General features: G+C 50.1%; 1 protein-coding gene across 1 annotated transcript in view; it reads right to left on the bottom strand.

Annotated features, from left to right (window-relative positions):
* The window catches only part of CTSO (cathepsin O), an 82,193-nt gene that overhangs the window by 3,259 nt on the left and 57,488 nt on the right, over window positions 1–21,446 (bottom strand). The window contains exon 7 of the mRNA XM_089670417.1: window positions 20,955–21,047. Within this exon, the coding sequence (XP_089526543.1) occupies window positions 20,955–21,047 (93 nt within the window). The remainder of the gene's footprint in view (window positions 1–20,954; window positions 21,048–21,446) is intronic.

Below are 21,446 nucleotides of genomic sequence, written 5' to 3'. Positions count from 1 at the left end.
AATATAATGTCAATCACGATGCCCATCGAGATTATGTTCGACTTGAACATCAATCCTAACACTACTTATTTTCCCACTGTAAGAAAAAAATACAGAGCAAGAATGATATTTGCAAAAGCATACCATTGGAGAAACCCACTACTCTCCTAAAATACTATGCTGCAGTTTCAAATATACCACCACAATGATTTTGGGGAAATAGTTGTAGAGGTGTGACAAAAGTGGCACTCTATTATGAAACAAGCAATGCAGTGTTTGAAACAAATAAGACTTCATTCTTAACATTAGGTTTAGTGAATGGAGGCCTCAGGGTTTAGAGGACTTTCTACCACAGAAGAAAAAAAAGTAAAAGAGTATCAAAGTAGCAGACTATAATTTTCAGGTTTAGGGTCCATGCACACTAGGCAAATGCCAGAACCTGCAGAAAAAGTAGCATAGAAAAAAAAAGCTCATAGTGGCTCGTACTGCACAAGAGTCGATAAGCATTTGCTTTTTGTAAACTGTTTTTCCCACAACATTCCCCTGTGCTTAATTTTCACTATATTCAACGCACACTTGAAAATGCCAAACACTCCTTAATGCTTCGTTTATGAGCATCAAGTATTTTTTCTGCCCAAAAAATGCTCCTCAGCAAATATGCCTACAAAAGTCCTAATGTGCATAGACAAATAAGCTAACATAGAGCTGCTAATACAGGCTGAAGAAAAAAAAATGCCAAAAGCCATTATAAGCAGCATTATCAATACCCAGTGTGTATTGACCCTAAAGCTGAACTCCAAGAGTATCTGTATTGCATACTTAGATTAGCCCAGATGGGTACAATATGCGTATGCATATCTCATACCTGCCAGGCTGCTGGGGAAGCTGACAATCACTTTAGTCGCTGATGCTACTACAAGGAAAGCCATGATCTTCTAGGTACTGCTGGACAGTGTTAATTTCATCGACTAAACATTTTCGTCATCATTTTATCATTTTTGGCACTCCCCCATGACAGAAAGTGACTCTAAGACGGAGTCTGAAATTGATGATCTGCAGTGAGCCATTTTTATTTGTTATTACTCTTTTACATGATGACAGTTCAATTATCAAATGAATACAAGATCATTGATATTGGGGCGCTGTTTGCTTTACGCTGCTTGTACATCTGTTATTTTTCCACTTTATTTGGAATCTCATGTAAAAGTATTCCTATAAGGTGTTGAGGGCTAAAATAGAATGGAAACAGTAATATTTTCTATACTTTATGCTTATTTGGCTGTGTTCCTCATGTTAGGTACCAACAGATCAAAGTGGACTGGACACAGTGTGTGCTGCATACCTTACAACTTGTGGTCCACATGGTGCAGAAGGAGGCAAGTGTGCAGAGAATCCTTGATAAAGCAAGACCAATAGCGAACCTCTTCCACAAGTCTTCCATTGCAACACAGAAGATATTGGAGCAGTGTGGCCTTACTCTTTTAAATGACTACACCACGCACTGGACAAGTACATTCAACATTATTGCAAGGCTCCTCAAACTGAAAGAGTCGGTCTGCCAAATGGCAAATGACATGGGATGGGACAGCTTGCTCCCTAGTGAATGGCAAAAGCTCACATCATTGCATGACCTACTGCTGCCTTTTGCAGAACATACTAAATCCCTCCAAAGTGACAGCATGCCCATGTCCCTGCCCTCTTTGATCTATTCAGCCACCATAAGGACTTTAAACAGAACACTGGCTACCAAGACTTTGCCACACTTGCACAAAAAATGTAAGGGAATGTGAACCAGCGTTTTGATTCAATCTTAGATCTAACTGATGAAATGTTCTCGCCACTTGCAGCAGCTGTTTGTTTTATCAACCCTACTGTCTGTTGAGCCTTGTTGATGTGGCGGATGATAATATTCAGGAACTGCTTAAAAAGGCAGTGGAGTATGCCCTAAGAAAATCCACACTGGATGAGGAATTGTCTAAAAATGATGTGGAAGAGAATATTGAAAAATAACAGGAAGTGGAAGAAGCACCATCCACGTCAGAGCAGCCAGTTTTTCGGTTTCTTTCAAAATGTCGAAGAAGACCCAGGCAGAGAATCTCCTCAAACAGCATACAGCAGCAGGTCAGAAAATATAAGGAAAAGCTCACTGAAAAAATCAGAACAGATTTTTGCCTGTCAAAGTGACACTTTTTTTTTTTGATCATCTTCTAAAACCTTTTGCATTAGACCTGTTGGCTATGCCAGCTTCTCAAGCCTTTGCAGAGAGGGTTATTCAGGGTCAAAGATGACCTCTCTAGAGGCTGGCGGAATACAGCAAAGGTCATGTTGGTACGCAGTGCTTTCCTTAACATGAATTGAACCAAAAAGAGGTGTTTTATCCTGCAGGTATATACTGTATATTTATAACATAAGAAGCATAAAAAAAAACGAGACAAAGATAAATAATTTCAGAACTTTTTCCACCTTTAATGTGACCTATAAACTGTACAACTCAATTGAAAAACAAACTGAAATCTTTTAATGGGAGGGGGAGTAAACATAAAAAGATAAATAATGTGGTTGAATAAGTGTGCACACCCTCTTATAACTGGGTATGTAGCTGTGTTCAGAATTATGCAATCACATTCAAAATCATGTTAAATAGGAGTCAGTACACACCTGCCATCATTTAAAGTGCCTCTAATTAACCCCAAATAAATTCAGCTGTTCTAGTAGGTCTTTCCTGACATTTTCTTAGTCACATCCTACAGCAAAAGCCATAATCCGCAGAGAGCTTCCAAAGCATCAGAGGGATCTCATTGTTAAAAGGAATCAGTCAGGACAAGAGTACAAAAGAATTTCCAAGGCACTAGATATACCATGGAACACAGTGAAGACAGTCATCATCAAGTGAAGAAAATATGGCACAACAATGACATTACCAAGAACTGGACGTCCCTCCAAAACTGATGAAAAGACGAGAAGAAAACTGGTCTGGGAGGCTGCCAAGAGGCCTACAGCAACATTAAAGGAGCTGCAAGAATATCTGGCAAGTACTGGCTGTGTGGTACACGTGTCTGGGATATGGGGTAGAGTGGCAAGACGGAAGCCTTTTTTTACGAAGAAAAACATCCAAGCCCAGCTAAATTTAGCAAAAACACATCTGAAGTCTCCCAAAACCATGTGGGAAAAAAGTGTTATGGTCTGATGAAACCAAGATTTAACTTTTTGGCCATTATTCCAGAAGATATTTTTGCTGCAAAAACAACAATGCACATCACCAAAAGAACACTATACCCACAGTGAAGCATAGTGGTGGCAGCATCATGCTTTGGGGCTATTTTTCTTCAGCTGGAACTGAGACCTTAGTCAAGGTAGAGGGAATTAACAGTTCCAAATACCAATATCAATATTGCCACAAAATCTTTAGGCTTCTGCTAGAAAGCTGAACATGAAGAGGAACTTCATCTTTCAGCATGACAACTAGAGATGAGCGAATCGAACATGACGAAGTGGAATTCGTTCCGAAGATTTGGAAAAATTCTATTCGCGACGAATCCGAAGATTAGCAAACTTCGGATGCACGAATCGAATTTTCCCAAAAATGGCGGCGACATGTGTGGCGACGGAGAAAATGGACAGAGAAGATGGGGCGGGGATCTCTGGGAAGGCGCGCAGACAAGGCGCGCTGACCCATAATGCATTCATGACATGTGATCGCATTAGCCAATCAGCAGCCAGCCAGCACTGTGTAATGGTGGAGCTATAAATCGCGGCCATCTTAGAATTCTCCATTAGCCTCCGGTCATTCAAGAGAGACAGACCTGTGTGTATTAAGGGACAGAGTTAGGGCCACAGAGACTTTAGGGCCACAGAATCGTTACTCAGGGACACAGAATCGTTACTCAGGGACACAGAATCGTTACTCAGGGACACAGAATCGTTACTTAGGGCCACAGCTATCAAAGAATCGAAAATTTAAAGTGACATACACCCTTTTTTTTTTTGGTGGCTGTCGTGCACAGTTGGTGCTGCAGTTTGCCGATTGTGCAAAATAAACTGACTTTCTGCTTCACAACCACTATTGTACGTTCAAAGAGTTAAATCCATTTACACGCCGGCTGGCGGTAATATTTTTTGGGTGATTAGTGCATTCCAGTGACACAAACGTACAGTTTCCAGCCAACGGCAAGCTGCAATTGACCGATTGTGTACAATAAACTGACTTTCTGCTTCACAACCACTATTGTACGTTCAAAGAGTTAAATCCATTTACACGCCGGCTGGCGGTAATATTTTTTGGGTGATTAGTGCATTCCAGTGACAGAAACGTACAGTTTCCAGCCAACGGCAAGCTGCAATTGACCGATTGTGCTAAATAAACTGACTTTCTGCTTCACAACCACTATTGTACGTTCAAAGAGTTAAATCCATATACACGCCGGGTGGCGGTAATATTTTTTGGGTGATTAGTGCATTCCAGTGACATAAACGTACAGTTTCCAGCCAACGGCAAGCTGCAATTGACCGATTGTGCTAAATAAACTGACTTTCTGCTTCACAACCACTATTGTACGTTCAAAGAGTTAGATCCATTTACAGGCCGGGTGGCGGTAATATTTTTTGGGTGATTAGTGCATTCCAGTGACATAAACGTACAGTTTCCAGCCAACGGCAAGCTGCAATTGACCGATTGTGCTAAATAAACTGACTTTCTGCTTCACAACCACTATTGTACGTTCAAAGAGTTAGATCCATTTACACGCCGGCTGGCGGTAATATTTTTTGGGTGATTAGTGCATTCCAGTGACATAAACGTACAGTTTCCAGCCAACGGCAAGCTGCAATTGACCGATTGTGCTAAATAAACTGACTTTCTGCTTCACAACCACTATTGTACGTTCAAAGAGTTAAATCCATTTACACGCCGGCTGGCGGTAATATTTTTTGGGTGATTAGTGCATTCCAGTGACATAAACGTACAGTTTCCAGCCAACGGCAAGCTGCAATTGACCGATTGTGCTAAATAAACTGACTTTCTGCTTCACAACCACTATTGTACGTTCAAAGAGTTAAATCCATTTACACACCGGCTGGCGGTAATATTTTTTGGGTGATTAGTGCATTCCAGTGACAGAAACGTACAGTTTCCAGCCAACGGCAAGCTGCAATTGACCGATTGTGTACAATAAACTGACTTTCTGCTTCACAACCACTATTGTACGTTCAAAGAGTTAAATCCATTTACACGCCGGCTGGCGGTAATATTTTTTGGGTGATTAGTGCATTCCAGTGACCTAAACGTACAGTTTCCAGCCAACGGCAAGCTGCAATTGACCGATTGTGCTAAATAAACTGACTTTCTGCTTCACAACCACTATTGTACGTTCAAAGAGTTAAATCCATATACACGCCGGGTGGCGGTAATATTTTTTGGGTGATTAGTGCATTCCAGTGACATAAACGTACAGTCTACAGCCAACGGCAAGCTGCAATTGACCGATTGTGCTAAATAAACTGACTTTCTGCTTCACAACCACTATTGTACGTTCAAAGAGTTAAATCCGGTTTTATTTTTGGGGTGCTTATTGAATTAAAGAGTATGTCAGACAACACGCAGAGGAGTGGCAGAGGAGGCAATGTTTCAGGAGTGAGCAGACGTGGCAGCAGAGGAAGGGGTCGAGGCTGCACTAGTCGCAGCCAGAGGCCAGTGCTCCCGGTGTCATCCAGCGGTCGTGTCTCCAACGACAACCCTGCCGTCATCGATTGGTTGACTCGGTCGTCTTCCTCTTCCCAGGTCACCTCTGACACCTACAGCCAACGGTCGGTGGGTACGTCAGACACAACCGTTAGTTGGCATGGCCCGGGAGCAAGCCCACTGAAATCACGTGTCCTCGACCTGCCCCTGTCCTTTGGTGTTCCCTCACCAAGCGAAGTATCGCATGCTGTGGGCTCAGCCCCACTGTACAGTGAGGAAGAGCTAACAGAGGGCGGTCAGGAACGGGGGGAGACATCCGCCTCTTCAGCAGCCAGGCGAAGAAGTACTGGCGAGGAGAGTGGCTCGGTAGCCGATCTAGAGACAGGTCTGTCTCCTGACCCACACGCAGCCGAGGGGGCTAGTAGTGACGCGGAAACCCTAATTGATGATGATGAGGCTGATCGCACTTGGCAGCCTCGTCGTCATCAGGCTATTGCTTCCGCATCATCAGGAGAAGAGGGTGCCAGCTTGCCAGCGAGCAAAACAGTCGGTGGGTTGCCCAGGAGGCAGCAGGGTCGCAGCAGTGTCAGTGGAGCCAAACGGCCACGGAGTAGAGCACCAGCTCCACTGCAGCCTACCACCACGGCCAGTAGTGGTGCCGGTGTGCACGGAGGAAGTAGCAGTCAGCCAGTGAGGAGTATCGGGGGCAAAGTTTCCTACTCGGCGGTGTGGCAATTTTTCGTCAAGCCGCCCGAGGAAGTAAACGTAGCCGTATGTCGACTATGTGGCCAGAAAGTCAAGCGTGGCCAGGGGGCCAATGTTGGGACTACAGCATTGCGTCAGCATATGCAGCGTCGCCATTCGGTGGCCTGGGAAAACCGTGATAAAGATACGGCGGTTCTGCCTGCCCCAGCCCCCGCTCCATCACCCGCTCCGTTACTTGCTCCGTCACCCGACGTCAATCGCCCTCTATCAGCCAGTCAAGGCTCCAACACCTCTGCTGAGGGGAGTTGTCGCTCGTTGGCATCTTCCGCTCGTTCAGATGCTCCTTCTCCTGCTACTCCTCTTCACGGATTCCGTCAGCAGTCTTTCTTGGAATCCGTTTCCAAGAGACAACAGTTTGCGAGCACGCACCCGACGGTGCAGAAGCTGAACGTCCTCCTGTCCAAGTTGCTGGTGCTGCAGTCCCTCCCTTTCCAAGTGGTGGACTCAGCACCTTTCCGAGAAATGATGGCTTGTGCCGAGCCGCGGTGGAGAGTGCCAAGCCGGCATTTCTTCGCCAAAAAGGCAGTGCCAGCCCTGCATTCACATGTACAAGAGATGGTGGGCCAGTCTTTGAGCATGTCGGTGTCTGTGGACACCGACGTGTGGAGCTGTAACTACAGTCAGGGACAGTACATGTCATTTACGGCCCACTGGGTGAACGTGGTGCCGGCACAGCCGCACCAGCAACTTGGACAGGTCACGCCGCTTTTGCCTCCACGTTTGCACGTCCTTGGTCCAGCAAAGATGTCCGCCTCTACCACCTCAGAAGCTGCTCAGCGGGTCAGGGCAATAAAGCTCCCGGTTCGCAGGTTGTTCCGTCTTATGGATGGAAGTACGACGGTATATGATCTTCTTCGCACCCACGGCATCACCTCATAGAATCTCTGCATTGCATCTGCAATCACAACGCTGACTTCCCGGATCGCCACTCAGCCATTGGACTCTTGATAGTCGTCTCCCCACACTGCTGCTGGGGGGACTTTTTAACCTAGGCCTGTGTATGGCCTTCAATTGAAGCTGCTTCCGCTCCGCCACTCTGCCATTGGACTCTTGATAGTCGTCTCCCCACGCTGCTGCTGGGGGGACTTTTTAACATAGGCCTCTGTATGGCCTTTAATTGAAGCTGCTTACGCTCCGCCACTCTGCCATGGGCCTCTTGGGTATCCCAGAAGCTGCTCAGCGGGTCAGGGCAATAAAGCTCCCGGTTCGCAGGTTGTTCCGTCTTATGGATGGAAGTACGACGGTATATGATCTTCTTCGCACCCACGGCATCACCTCATAGAATCTCTGCATTGCATCTGCAATCACAACGCTGACTTCCCGGATCGCCACTCAGCCATTGGACTCTTGATAGTCGTCTCCCCACACTGCTGCTGGGGGGACTTTTTAACCTAGGCCTGTGTATGGCCTTCAATTGAAGCTGCTTCCGCTCCGCCACTCTGCCATTGGACTCTTGATAGTCGTCTCCCCACGCTGCTGCTGGGGGGACTTTTTAACCTAGGCCTGTGTATGGCCTTCAATTGAAGCTGCTTCTGCTCCGCCACTCTGCCATTGGACTCTTGATAGTCGTCTCCCCACACTGCTGCTGGGGGGACTTTTTAACATAGGCCTCTGTATGGCCTTCAATTTAAGCTGCTTACGCTTCGCCACTCTGCCATGGGCCCCTGTACCGCCTCCTCTTGCTGCTGCCAGGTCCAGAGTGTGTCATGGGTCCCTGTACGGCCTCCCATTGCTGCTGACTTCATCGCCAGACTCTGCCATGTGCCACTTTCAGGTCTCCTTACACTGTTGGTGGGTTCCATTTTGTGATAGGGTGCTGTATGGCCTTCCATTGCTGCTGCCTCCACCGCCACCCTGCGCCATGTGCCTCTGTCGTCTGCTCACGCTGCTGACGGCTTCCGCTTTTTAACCGAGGCCTGTGTTTGGCTTCCGAATACTGCTGCATCCACCGCCACCCTGCGCCATGTGTCTCTGTCGTCTGCTCACACTGCTGACGGCTTCCGCTTTTTAACCTAGGCCTGTGTATGGCTTCAGAATAATGCTGCCTACACCGCCACCCTGCACCATGTGCCTCTGTCGTCTGCTCACGCTGCTGCCAGGTCCATACTGATTCATGGCCCCCTGTACCGGCTTCTCATGAACGTGGTTCAGCGGGTTTGCATCACTTAACGGCAAATCGTTGACAAACGCTGGGACGTTCAGTGTTGTGCGCATTAAGCCAGACACCAAAGGGCAGCACAGACCTGTTATTACTCGCTCAAGCATGGCTGAACAAAACCAGTCTCTACCACAAATTGGACCCAGACCTGCCCAGGGTCTCGTAAGTAGATTGCACGGAGGAGTAGAGTTCGTTATTGGAATTAACTGTGAGGGACTTTTAAACCTAGGCCTGTGTATGGCCTTCAATTTTAGCTGCTTACGCTCCGCCACTCTGCCATGGGCCCCTGTACCGCCTCCTCATGCTGCTGCCAGGCCCGTAATCTGCCATGGGCCCCCGTACCGACTCCTCATGCTGCTGCCAGGCCCGTAATCTGTCATGGGCCCCTGTACCGCCTCCTCATGCTGCTGCCAGGTCCAGAGTGTGTCATGGGTCCCTGTACGGCCTCCCATTGCTGCTGTCTCCATCGCCACACTCTGCCATGTGCCACTTTCAGGTCTCCTCACACTGCTGGTGGGTTCCATTTTGTCATAGGGTGCTGTATGGCCTCCCATTGCTGCTGCCTCCACCGCCACACTGTGGCTCCACACTCTGGTTTTGGCCCCGTGACTGCCCAAATGAGTGAAGTGTGCGGTGATTCTAAGATCGACGGCACTCATCTGCATGTCATACTGACTGACAGTATTATTTCTCTTCCCCAGCAGACTCCAAGGGCATTTAAATTAAAGGTACAGTGTTCTGCACTAATATAAAGGCTCTCTGAAGCCTAGAAACACCCTTTTTATAAGTTAAATTCGCAGCGAATATATTCGGCTCAAAGCGAATTTATTCGGCGAATTCGGCGAATCAGCCGAACCGAATTTTTGAATAATTCGCTCATCTCTAATGACAACGACCGAAAGCATACATCCAAATCAGCCCAGACCTGAATCTGATAGAAAATCTGTGGGGTGATCTGAAGAAGGATGTTGTCAGGAATAGACTGGCCAGCAATGGTGGGACTCACCTGCCTTTTGATCTGCAGTACCAGGGCTGGCCAGCGGGTGCTCCCAGCAATCAGAGACTCAACCTTTCAGCCAGCTAACACCTGGAACTGATGATGCTGGGGTATTTAAGGGATGGCCAGACCCACAGACTCTGCCTTGGTGTTGTGTTTGTCCTGGGCCCTGTATCTGTCCTGCATCCTGTTTCTGTCCCTCTGCCTGACCCTCTGTACTACGCTGCTTGTTACCTGTTTTGATCTCTGGCTTGTGACCCTGACCATCCCTCTGCCTGACCCTCTGTACTACGCTGCTTGCTACCTGCTGAACCTGGCCTGTGACCCCGACCATTCTCTGCTTGCTCCCCCTGTACCTACCTGCCCAATTGATATTGACCCGGCCTGCCTGACGACGCTTGCTTGTATGTACTGTTATCTGTGGGTGGTTTGGTTTGGTTTGTTCGCACTGTATTATGTTTAGTATTGCACTGCGTTTATGTTTGTATGGTTAGTGTTAATAAATTGTATTGTTTATCACATATCTGAAGTCTGCGTTTCCCTGCATCAGTCACACACCTCTGGTCATACCTGGGAGCCCTGACATTACACCAAGGCCAATCCTGACCAGAAGTGGCTGCACAGGGAAGCCATCTTGGCTTGTTGATGGGAAGGATGGATCTTGATGAGGTTGAATATTTATATCTGCTAGTGTTTGATGACAGGGAGTATGCTTATCAAACTCTGAAGGAGTATACCCGGGATGAACTGCTAGAATGTATACGGCTCGCTCATGTTCTAGTAGATCAGGGCACAGAGTTCTCTGAGGTGCAGCCATTGATTGAGGTTTGTGCTGAGTTGGTTTCATCTGGTACCCCCGAATGCAGGGATAAATTTTTGCCACCATTTAGTGCAGACCAGGTAGAGTCCCTGGTGTGGTTATTAGAGGATGATGTGGGTTACTTTCTGGAGCGTTATTCCACATGTTCACCACAGACACTAAGAGATTGTATAAACGCAGTGCAGTCATTGACCAGACAGGCTTTGTGTAAGCTCAGCTTTGTTCAACCCATACTGCAGACATGGACAGATTTGTTGCACCCAGCCTCAGTCAGCTTACAAAGACCCAGTCCTGCTTCTAATCTATTTCCTCAAAACTCTATTCCTGCATTCCCAACAGCTCCTCCTGCCCTGCTATCTACCGCATGTCAGTACCCTGTTCCCACTCGCTGCACCTATCCTGCCTTTAACCCTGTAAAAGAGCCCTCTGTAGCAACTGCTCCCTCTCCTGTCCCATCCTCCAGTTCTTCTCTGTCTCCAGCTGCTCCATTCGTTTGCAGACCTGTGTTTACTTGCAGTGCTCCAGTAGTTAAAACCAGAAAAAAGCGAAAATTCTTTCCAACCAATACCATCCTGCCAGTATCCAAACCGGTGAGCCTGCCTTCCGTGGTTCAGCCTGAAGCCTCTACTCGGCCTGAAGCCTCTACTCGGCCTGATGCCTCTACTCGGCCTGATGCCTCTACTCGGCCTGAAGCCTCTACTCGGCCTGATGCCTCTACTCGGCCTGATGCCTCTACTCGGCCTGAAGCCTCTACTCAGCCGGACGCCGGCATTCAGCCTGATGCCTCTACCCAGCATGATGAACTGATCCAGCCTGACGATCCTATTAGGCCAGTTGACTCGATGCCCGCTGTTGATCCAGATGATCCGGTACCTGATCCGGTGCCCGCTGTCGAGCCAAATGACCTGATGCCTGGTGACTCAGTGCCCGCTGTCATACCTGGTGACCCGATGCCCGCTGTCGAGCCAGACAATCCGGTACCTGATGACCCGGTGCTCACTGTCGTGCCTGACTCGGAGCCCACTGCCTTGCCAGATGACGCGGTGCCCGCTGTCGAGCCAAATGACCTGATGCCTGGTGACCCGATGCCCGCTGTCCAGTCAGACGATCCAATGTCTGACCCAGTGCCCGCGGTCATACCAGTTGACTCGGAGCCCACTGCCTTGCCAGATGACGCGGTGCCCGCTGTCGAGCCAAATTACCTGATGCCTGGTGACCCGATGCCCGCTGTCCAGCCAGACGATCCAATGTCTGACCCAGTGCCAGCGGTCATCCCAGTTGACTCGGAGCCCACGGTTGTGCCTGGTGACTCGGTGCCCGCCGCCCCGCCTGGGGGCCTGAGACCTGTCGTTCCGCCTAAGGGCCCGAGACCTGTCGCTCCGTCTGGGGGTCCGGCGCCCGCCGCTCCGCTTGAGGGCCCGAGACCTGTCGCTCCTCCTGGGGGTCCGGCGCCCGCCGCTCCGCCTGAGGGCCCGAGACCTGTCGCTCCGCCTGGGGGTCCGGCGCCCGCCGCTCCGCCTGAGGGCCCGAGACCTGTCGCTCCACCTGGGGGTCCGGCGCCCGCCGCTCCGCCTGAGGGCCCGAGACCTGTTGCTCCATCTGGGGGTCCGGCGCCCGCCGCTCCGCCTGAGGGCCCGAGACCTGTCGCTCCTCCTGGGGGTCCGGCGCCCGCCGCTCCGCCTGAGGGCCCGAAACCTGTCGCTCCGCCTGGGGGTCCGGCGCCCGCCGCTCCGCCTGAGGGCCCGAGACCTGTCGCTCCATCTGGGGGTCCGGCGCCCGCCGCTCCGCCTGAGGGCCCGAGACCTGTCGCTCCGCCTGGGGGTCCGGCGCCCGCCGCCCCGCCTGGGGGCACGATGCCTGTCGCCCCGCCTGGGGGCACGATGCCTGTCGCCCCGCCTGGGGGCACGATGCCTGTCGCCCCGCCTGGGGGCCCGACGCCTGTCGCCCCTCCTGGGGGCCCGGCGCCCGCCGCCCCGCCGGGGGGCCCGATGCCGGTCGCCCCACCCGGGGGCCCGGTGCCTGCTGCTCCGCCCGGGGGCCCGGTGCCTGCTGCTCCGCCCGGGGGCCCGGTGCCTGCTGCTCCGCCCGGGGGCCCGGAGCCTGCTGCCCCGCCCGGGGGCCCGGTACCTGCTGCTCCGCCCGGGGGCCCGGTGCCTGCTGCCCCGCCCGGGGGCCCGGTGCCTGCTGCCCCGCCCGGGGGCCCGATGCATGTCGCCCCGCCCGGGGGCCCGGTGCCTGCTGCTCCGCCCGGGGGCCCGGTGCCTGCTGCTCCGCCCAGGGGCCCGGTGCCTGCTGCTCTGCCTGGTGGCCCGCTGCCTGCTGCTTCGCCTGGTAATCCGATGTGCCTCTGCCCGGAGTCCTGCCCGATGTGCCTCTGCCCGGAGTCCTGCCCGATGTGCCTCTGCCCGGAGTCCTGCCCGATGTGCCTCTGCCCGGAGTCCTGCCCGATGTGCCTCTGCCCGGTGTGCCTCTGCCCGGAGTCCTGCCCGATGTGCCTCTGCCCGATGTGCCTCTGCCCGGTGTGCCTCTGCCCGGTGTGCCTCTGCCCGATGTGCCTCTGCCCGGAGTCCAGCCCGGTGTGCCTCTGCCCGGAGTCCAGCCCGGTGTGCCTCTGCCCGGAGTCCAGCCCGGTGTGCCTCTGCCCGGAGTCCAGCCCGGTGTGCCTCTGCCCGGAGTCCAGCCAGGTGTGCCGCTGCCCGGAGTCCTGCCCGGTGTGCCAGTCTTTGATATCCCGCCAGTTACCAGACCCGGGCAGTGGAACATTTTGCCCAGCTAGGACTGTTTGGAGCGTCCTGAGGCCGCTCCTTGAGGGGGGGTACTGTCAGGAATGAACTGGCCAGCAATGGTGGGACTCACCTGCCTTTTGATCTGCAGTACCAGGGCTGGCCAGCGGGTGCTCCCAGCAATCAGAGACTCAACCTTTCAGCCAGCTAACACCTGGAACTGATGATGCTGGGGTATTTAAGGGATGGCCAGACCCACAGACTCTGCCTTGGTGTTGTGTTTGTCCTGGGCCCTGTATCTGTCCTGCATCCTGTTTCTGTCCCTCTGCCTGACCCTCTGTACTACGCTGCTTGTTACCTGTTTTGATCTCTGGCTTGTGACCCTGACCATCCCTCTGCCTGACCCTCTGTACTACGCTGCTTGCTACCTGCTGAACCTGGCCTGTGACCCCGACCATTCTCTGCTTGCTCCCCCTGTACCTACCTGCCCAATTGATATTGACCTGGCCTGCCTGACGACGCTTGCTTGTATGTACTGTTATCTGTGGGTGGTTTGGTTTGGTTTGTTCGCACTGTATTATGTTTAGTATTGCACTGCGTTTATGTTTGTATGGTTAGTGTTAATAAATTGTATTGTTTATCACATATCTGAAGTCTGCGTTTCCCTGCATCAGTCACACACCTCTGGTCATACCTGGGAGCCCTGACAGATGTGCACAGGAGATGCCCTTGCAATCTGACAGATTTGGAGTGTTTTTGAAAGGAAGTGTGGGCAAATATTGTCAAGTCAAGATGTGCCATGCTCATAGACACATACCCAAAAAGACAGTGCTGTAATAAAATCAAAAGGTGCTTCGACAAAGTATTAGTTTAAGGGTGTGCACACTTATGCAACCATATTATTTTAGTTTTTTTATTTTTACTTCCCTCCACCTAAAGATTTTAGTTTGTTGTTCAACTGAGTTGTACTGTTTATAGGTAACATTAAAAGGTAGAAAAAGTTCTGAAATAACCATTTTTATACATCACAGAAACCTGACATTTTAACAGGGGTGTGTAGACTTTTTATATCCACTGTATGTGAATTAGAACTGCTGGATTAATAAACTGACAGTAAACTGATTCTTATTTTATAGCCCCACCTACAGGAGTAGGACACTAGGCAGAAAGAAAAAAAAAAGACTTGGCACCTCCTATGGGCAGTCCTCTCTGGGTATAAAACCCCCTTCCTGCTATGGTTCTCCAGTATTTTCTGCCTAGTGTCTCAGGAGTATGGATGTGAAGTTTTGCAGGGACTTGTGGTCCCACAACATTTCCTTTTCTTTTTTCCTGGACTTGTGTTCCTGCAGAGATCTTCTATCAACAGTTGGGCTGGGCGATGGGCTGGATAATCTAGATCCAGTAGTCACTCCAGTTTGACCAGCGAGCGCACGCTCCCCAAGCAGTGCCAGAATGGGTGGAGTAAGAAGAAAGAACCCCCAGGGCAACAAGCCAACACTCCGAAGAACTCCAAAAGGGGAGGCCCAGGAGCCCTAAACAGCCACCTGCAGCCAAAACTAGCATTGGAAAGTGCCAACACATCAATTTTAAAGAGCTTTGTTAACGTGTGCACAGATGACCAGGTCACCGCCTTGCAAACCTGAGAAACAAATGCCTGATGTCGGAACATCCAGGAGGTGCCAACCGCTCTAGTGGAGTGCGTTGTAACTGGGAAAATCGGCTTCTGCCCCTTAACAGCATACACCTGAACAAACGTCTGACGAATCCAACGAGAAATAGTGGCAGAAGATGCCGCTAGGCCCTTCTTTGGACCATCTGTGAGGACGAAGAGAGAGTCAGACCTCTGAAAGGCAAGTGTTAAAGACAAGTACATGCAAATCGCACGGACCACATCCAGGGAATGCAGAGCCACCTCTTTAGGGTGTGTTAGTCAAGGACACAGTGAGGGAAGAACAATATCCTCATTCAAATGAAAATCAGACACCACCTTCGGGAGAAAGGAAGGGGAACGCTGAAGCACCACCTTGTCTTTGTGTAAAACCATATAAGGCAGCTTACAGGACAAAGCTGGCAACTCCGACACCCTACAAGCCGAAGTGATAGCGAAAAGGAAGGCAACCTTTTGCAAAAGCGTAAGCAAGGGGATTTCCCAAATGGCCTCAAATGGAGGCCTCTGAAGAACAGACAGCACCAAATTCAAATCCCACGGTGACAAAGGGGAGCGCACAGGAGGGACCACGTGACGAACCCCCTGCATGAAAGTATGGAACAAAGAATACGTAGCTAAGGGCTAAAAGAAAACAGCCAGAGCAGATACTTGACCCTTGATTGTACTCAATGCAAGCATTTGATCCACACCCCATTGGAGGAAGGCCAACACCCGAGCCACAACAAAGGAACGCAGATGGAACCCCAAGGCTCCACACAACCAATATAGGCTCTCCAGGTGTGATGACAAAGCTTCCAGGAGTAGACTTATGGGCCTTCAACATAGCCGGAATCACTAAGCCAGACAACCCCCTGTTCTTCAGAACCTGGCTCTCAACAGCCACGCCATCAAAGCCAGCAACGGTAAAGCAGGGTGGAAGACCATCCCTTGAGACAGAAGGTCTTTCTGAAAAGGCAGCCTCTAGGGAGAATCTGCCACCAATCACACCACGTCGGCGTACCACGGATGACTAGGCCAGTCTGGAGCAATGAGACTTCGGCCTCTATCCTGCGTAGTAGATGAGGAATCAGTCAAAGGGGTGGGAAGGCATAGATGAGCGTGTACAGATCCCACTGCACCACCAGTGTATCCGTTGCGCCTGTCAAGGGATCCAATGATCGTGCTACAAACCATGGAACCTTCTAAATGAGGCAGGCTGCCAGAAGATCCATGTCCAGAGTCCCCCAGCGAATGCAGAGCTCATGGAACAATTGCAGATGTAGGGACCACTTGCCCTGATCTAGCATCTGACGGCTGAGATAATCCGCTTGCCAGTTTGACGATTGGAATGTGTACGTTGGACAGAGCCGGAACGAACCTCTCTGCCCATTGCAGAATGTGAGATGCCTCCAGCACCGCTGCTGCATTTCTCGTGCCCCACTGCTGATTGACATATGCCACCACAGTGGCTTTGTTCGACTGAATCCTGGTCGCCAGACCTGACAGAGGGTCCGTCCAATGCGTCAGTGACAACCTGATTGCCCAGAGCTCCAGGATATTGATGGGTAAGCGAGCTTCCCCCAGAGTCCATTATAGTCCATTGACCCTGAGCAGAATTCGCTCCCAGGACTCCTCCCCAGCCCGACATGTTGGCATCTGTTGTGACCACAGTCCAGCAAACAGGGAGGAAAGACATCCATTCTGTAGACCTCATCCACCAAAGGGAGGCCCTTGTCGACTGTTCCAGCTGTAGTGTTCTCGTATGAAACTGGGCTTATGGAACCATTTCGAAAGTAGCCACCATTGAGCCTAACACCCGCATGCAAAGATGTAGAGAGGACCGCCTGCAAGCCAGTTGCTGAACTGCCGACCAGAGCTTTAACAATTTCTCCGATGGAAGGAACACCGTGGCCTGCTCCAAATCAAGAATCAGCCCCAGATACTCCAGGCGCCTGGATGGAGTCAACACCGACTTCCTGAGGTTCAGGATCCACCCAAATCCCCATAGAAAAGGCATGGTGATCTCCACACTGTCTAATAGCGAGGAGTGAGGCTTCACATGCAGGAGCAAATCGTCCAGGTAGCCGATCACTGCAATCCCCCATTGTCTCAACAAGGCCAGAACTGGGGCTAGGACCTTGGTAAGCACCTGAGGTATGGAGGCCAGACCAAAGGGCAATGTCACAAATTGATAATGCGCATCCCCAATGGCAAAATGAAGGAAGCGCTGATGCCCCTTGCAAATGGGGATGTGCAGGGACATCCTTGATGTCCAAGCAGGCTAAGAAATCTCCCTGTAGGAGGGAGGCCACCGCTGAGTGAATACATTCCAACTTGAACTTGTGAACCTGCACGAAGACATTCAGGGACTTGAGGTCCAGGATTGGGCGAAACCTGTCCACCTTGGGAACAGAGAACAGGTTGGAGTAGAAGCCGCAAAAATGCTCCTAATCGGGTACTGTGACAACCACTTCACAGAGCAGCGGTTCCTGTACAGCCCGTACAGGGCTTGCAGACGACCTGGCAAAAGCCGCAGATTGGAGGGAAAAATCTGTATGGCAGAAGTGAATTAAACGATCTTGTATCCCGATAAAATGACCTTGTAAACCTACTTGTCATGAATGAGGGAACTCCACGGACCCGGAAACCTGAGAAGACGCTCCCCCCCCCTCATCCTGGAAGCGGGTGGGGGCAAACCTTCATGCTGAGGGAGACATATCCACAGGCTTGGAGGACTTCTGGGGCCAGGGATGCTTGGTGCCACCTGCAGGAGCCTTAAAGGGCATGGAGCACTTGGCTGCAGAGCCGGAGTGGCAAAAAAATGTGTGAATGTGTCGTAAATGTTGACCCAGACTTCTGACAAGGTTCCTTCCCCTTCTTGGCCTGAGGAAGGAATGTACTCTTGCCCCCAGTAAGGTTCTTGATATAATCCAGAGTAGTGCCAAAAAGTCAGTTGTCCAGAAAGGGCAGGTCTGCCAGAGCCTTTTTGGAGGTCTGATCAGCCGGCCAACACTTGATCCAAAGGACCCACTGAAGCACAACGGCCGAGATGGACAGTTTAGAAAGAAGAAGAGCTGCATCAAGGGCAAAATCATAAATGCACTTTAAGCCCTGGACCAACTGGTCTGCCAGCTCCACATATGCTTGGGGCAACTGAGTAGAAGTCAAGCCTTGTCGTAGAGCCTTGGCCCATTCTGTCAGTGTCTGGGAGACCAAGGCCGTGCCAATCCGGTGACAGTGAACATCGAACAAGCCACCGTTCGCAGGGTTCTTAAATGCAGGGGATTCTTCCGCAGGAATCAACGTGGTCTTGTTAAGCCTGAAGATGGGAGGATCAACCACTAGTGGAGATGTCCACTTCTTCAGCAGAGCCTCTTCAAAGGGATAACGCATTGCGAAGCGTTTGTGAAGCACAAACGGACACTTCGGCCTACTCCAATCCTTATAAACAAATATAGCAAAATATTCGGGGTAAGAAAAAACTTTAGCTGCCTGAACTGGCTTGTGCGTAACAAAAGGAACAGGTACCACATCAGCTGACCCCACAGGGTCCTCAATCTTTAGTGTTTCACGTACCGAATTAATAAGTGCCACTACCAATGCCTTCTCCTGTGTGGCAACAGAGGCAGAGGACCCGACCTCCTTATTCGAGAAAGCAAGGGATGTGTTCTCAGAATCTGCGGTAAATGCAGAACCCATAGTAGCAGGATCTGGTTCGGTCTAATAATCGTCCGAGGACGAGGGCGATGGCAGGGAGTGATGGCACCATGCGACCAACTGCCGCCTCCACACGGGACGCAAACTTCTCCAGGATGGCTGCAAATGCTTCTAGGGGGACCGAGGGATCCAGGACCTCCAGAGGGGGCCCTGGAGGTGCAGCCTGCTCCTGAGCTATCATAGGACCAGTCCCCCCCAGCTAGACACCGCCACAAGAAGTGGACCCGGACATTCCCAGTACAGAAGACCACCCCAGTAGTGAGAAAGGAGAGAGACCCCCAGGGAGTACTCATCACCACACCAGGTGCTGACAAGGTACCCATGTATCCTGCCATCCGTCCGGCATAGCGTGTTAAGCCCTGCCTCTACAAGCCCGAGGTGCCAGAGGGATTCCCTGCAGCGAGCTATGGGAAAATGGCCGCCAAGGACCTCCATCGCTTGATAGCCACTATGCCACCCCCCCTTTTCAGGGCGCTGGTGCATGAAGGTGGGAGCGAGGTAAGTGGAATATGTTGAGTGTGAGGGGACCCTGCAGAATCGACCACCCCAGGGAGCACCCGCACCGCATCCTGGACTGGAGGGGGGGGGGGCACTACTTACCAATCCAACGGAGCGTGTGGGTGAAGCCCCCGTGACAGATCCTTCTCTTCACCAAAGTAGGGGGGCTGTGAGCCAGGGATACACTGAGACACAGACTAAAAGCGCCTGGTCATATGCGTTCCCGTGTTTAACTCGTTGGCCACCCCGGTCCATGGGGCATAGTCACGGCCGACAGAGTGCAGAGCTGGAGGTCTGCTCGCACTCTCTGGTCAGACTGGGGTGACTACTAGATCATCCAGCCCATCGCCCAGCCCAACTATTGATAGAAGAACTCTGTAGGAACACAAGTCCAGAAAAAAAAGAAAAAGAAAAGGAAATGTTGTGGGACCACAAGTCCCAGCAAAACTTCACATACATACTCCTGAGACACTAGGCAGAAAAGACTGGACACCCATAGCAGAGAGGGGGTTTATACCCAGAGAGGACTGCCCATAGGAAGTGCCAAGTCTTTTTTTCTGCCTAGTGTCCTACTCCTGTAGGTGGGGCTATAAAACCCTGCTTCATTAGGGTTAAAGAAGAAGCAGCTGTGTCTGTCAATAAACGTAAGAGAAACAAGCATTACCCTTAAGTATTGGTTCATCATGCTGTGCCAGTGTCTGTGTTTGTAGCTGCTGAAACGTTTTGCTGTGTTCTGTTCAGTTAACTGAACTGTTGAAGTTAATGTAAATGTGCACTGCATGGTGGCATCACAGGGAAAGAGTTTAACTGGTTTCTGCCCTGCCTATTGTACAATGACGAAGGTGTGGGACCTCGCTCGTTCTGGGAGGACGGCATATGACATTCTTGCTGCGCATGTGCTCTCCCAGGGGTCTGTCGGACACAGCACATCACCGATCAGGGTAAAGAGCCAATGATGTTGGCTCTTTACCATGTGGTCAGTTGTGTCCAATCACAGCTGATCACAGGTAAACAAATGCCAGTTATGGGCATTTCCTTTCCTCGGTGCTGTCACTGTCTGAGGAAAGGAAAGCCAATAACTATCTTTCCTGTAAAAGAGGACGTTTACAGTGATAATCAGGACAATGATCATCAGTGCCCTGATTATCAGTGCAACACAATCAGTGCAGTATATCAGTGCCCAACAGTGCAGCATATCACTGGCCATCAGTGCAGACCCATCAGTGAACCATATTACTGCCCATCAGTGAAGACCCATCAGTGCAGCATATCACTGCCCATCACTGCCTCTTCATCAGTGTCCATCAGCACCGCTTCATCGGTGCCCATCAGTGAAGGAAAATTGCTTACTTACAAAATGTTAACAGTAACGAAGAAAAGGTTTTTTTTTCCCCAAAATTTTCTGTCTTTTTTAATTTGCTTAGCAAAAAAATTAAAAACCCAGTAGTGATTAAGTACCACCAAAAAAATGGTAAAAATTTGATTTGGGTGCAGTGTTGCATGACCACGCAATTGTCATTCAAAGTGCAACATCCCTGAAAGTTGGCCTGGGCAGGAAGGGGGAGGAAGGGAATGAAAGCAATATTCTTGTAACACAACTTGGTTTTACTTAAAGACAATATATAGCGGCTAAATCGTGGTCTGTGTAGTTTATTCAAACCTTAACACAATAAATAATAACAATATTAGATTTTTTAGAGAAATGATTAAATAATGCATGCAGTCCATTGAGAGCACAGTGCGCATGCACCCGTGACATCACCGGCACTGCTACAGTAAATATCTCCTAAACAGTACAAGTTTAGAAGATATTTACAGTACCTAGAAGTAAGCCTTACTTGTAGGATAAACATAAAAAATTAGGGTTTACTTCCACTTTAAGTATAACTGTACTAAAAGTAAGTTATCATTTAACAAACTACAGAGAATATAATCTGTATATCATTTGTTTTTAATGACCATTTAAACTTACCACATAAATTATCTCCCATTTTTATATGTACATAGCCATCTATACCCCATCTTGTACCCCAAGAGTTTTTCACAATCCAGTAAGGAATATCACCTAAAAAAAAAAAAAAAAAAAAAATATTCCACACAGGCCAGAGGTTACAAATAAAAGAACAGAGTAGAGGAAGAAATAAACATTTGCATGAAATGAGGACTAGCCATGAAAAGTAATGTCTGGCAGACACAAACGCAGTCTCAACTGAAAACTGAAAAACAATTCTGAATTATACATTCCAACCAAATGCAAAGACAGAAATCCCAACTTGAATGTTTATTTGCTCATTCGTTATTCTGTATGATACTCTGGGGTTGAAGACTACAAAGAGAGAGGTAGAATACATGGGGATTAATTTACTAAAACTGGAGAGTACAAAATCTGGTGCAGCTGTGCATGGTAGCCAATCAGCTTCCAGGTTCTATTGTCAAAGCTTAATTGAACTAGCTGAAGTTAGAA

Source organism: Staurois parvus, unplaced genomic scaffold (genome assembly GCF_062004578.1).
Source record: "Staurois parvus isolate SC_StPar_1 unplaced genomic scaffold, SC_StPar_1.0 ptg000090l, whole genome shotgun sequence".
In the NCBI taxonomy this organism is placed as follows: Eukaryota; Metazoa; Chordata; class Amphibia; order Anura; family Ranidae; genus Staurois; species Staurois parvus.
Note: the sequence above shows the minus strand (reverse complement) of the source record. Positions and strands in the feature narration are given on the sequence as shown.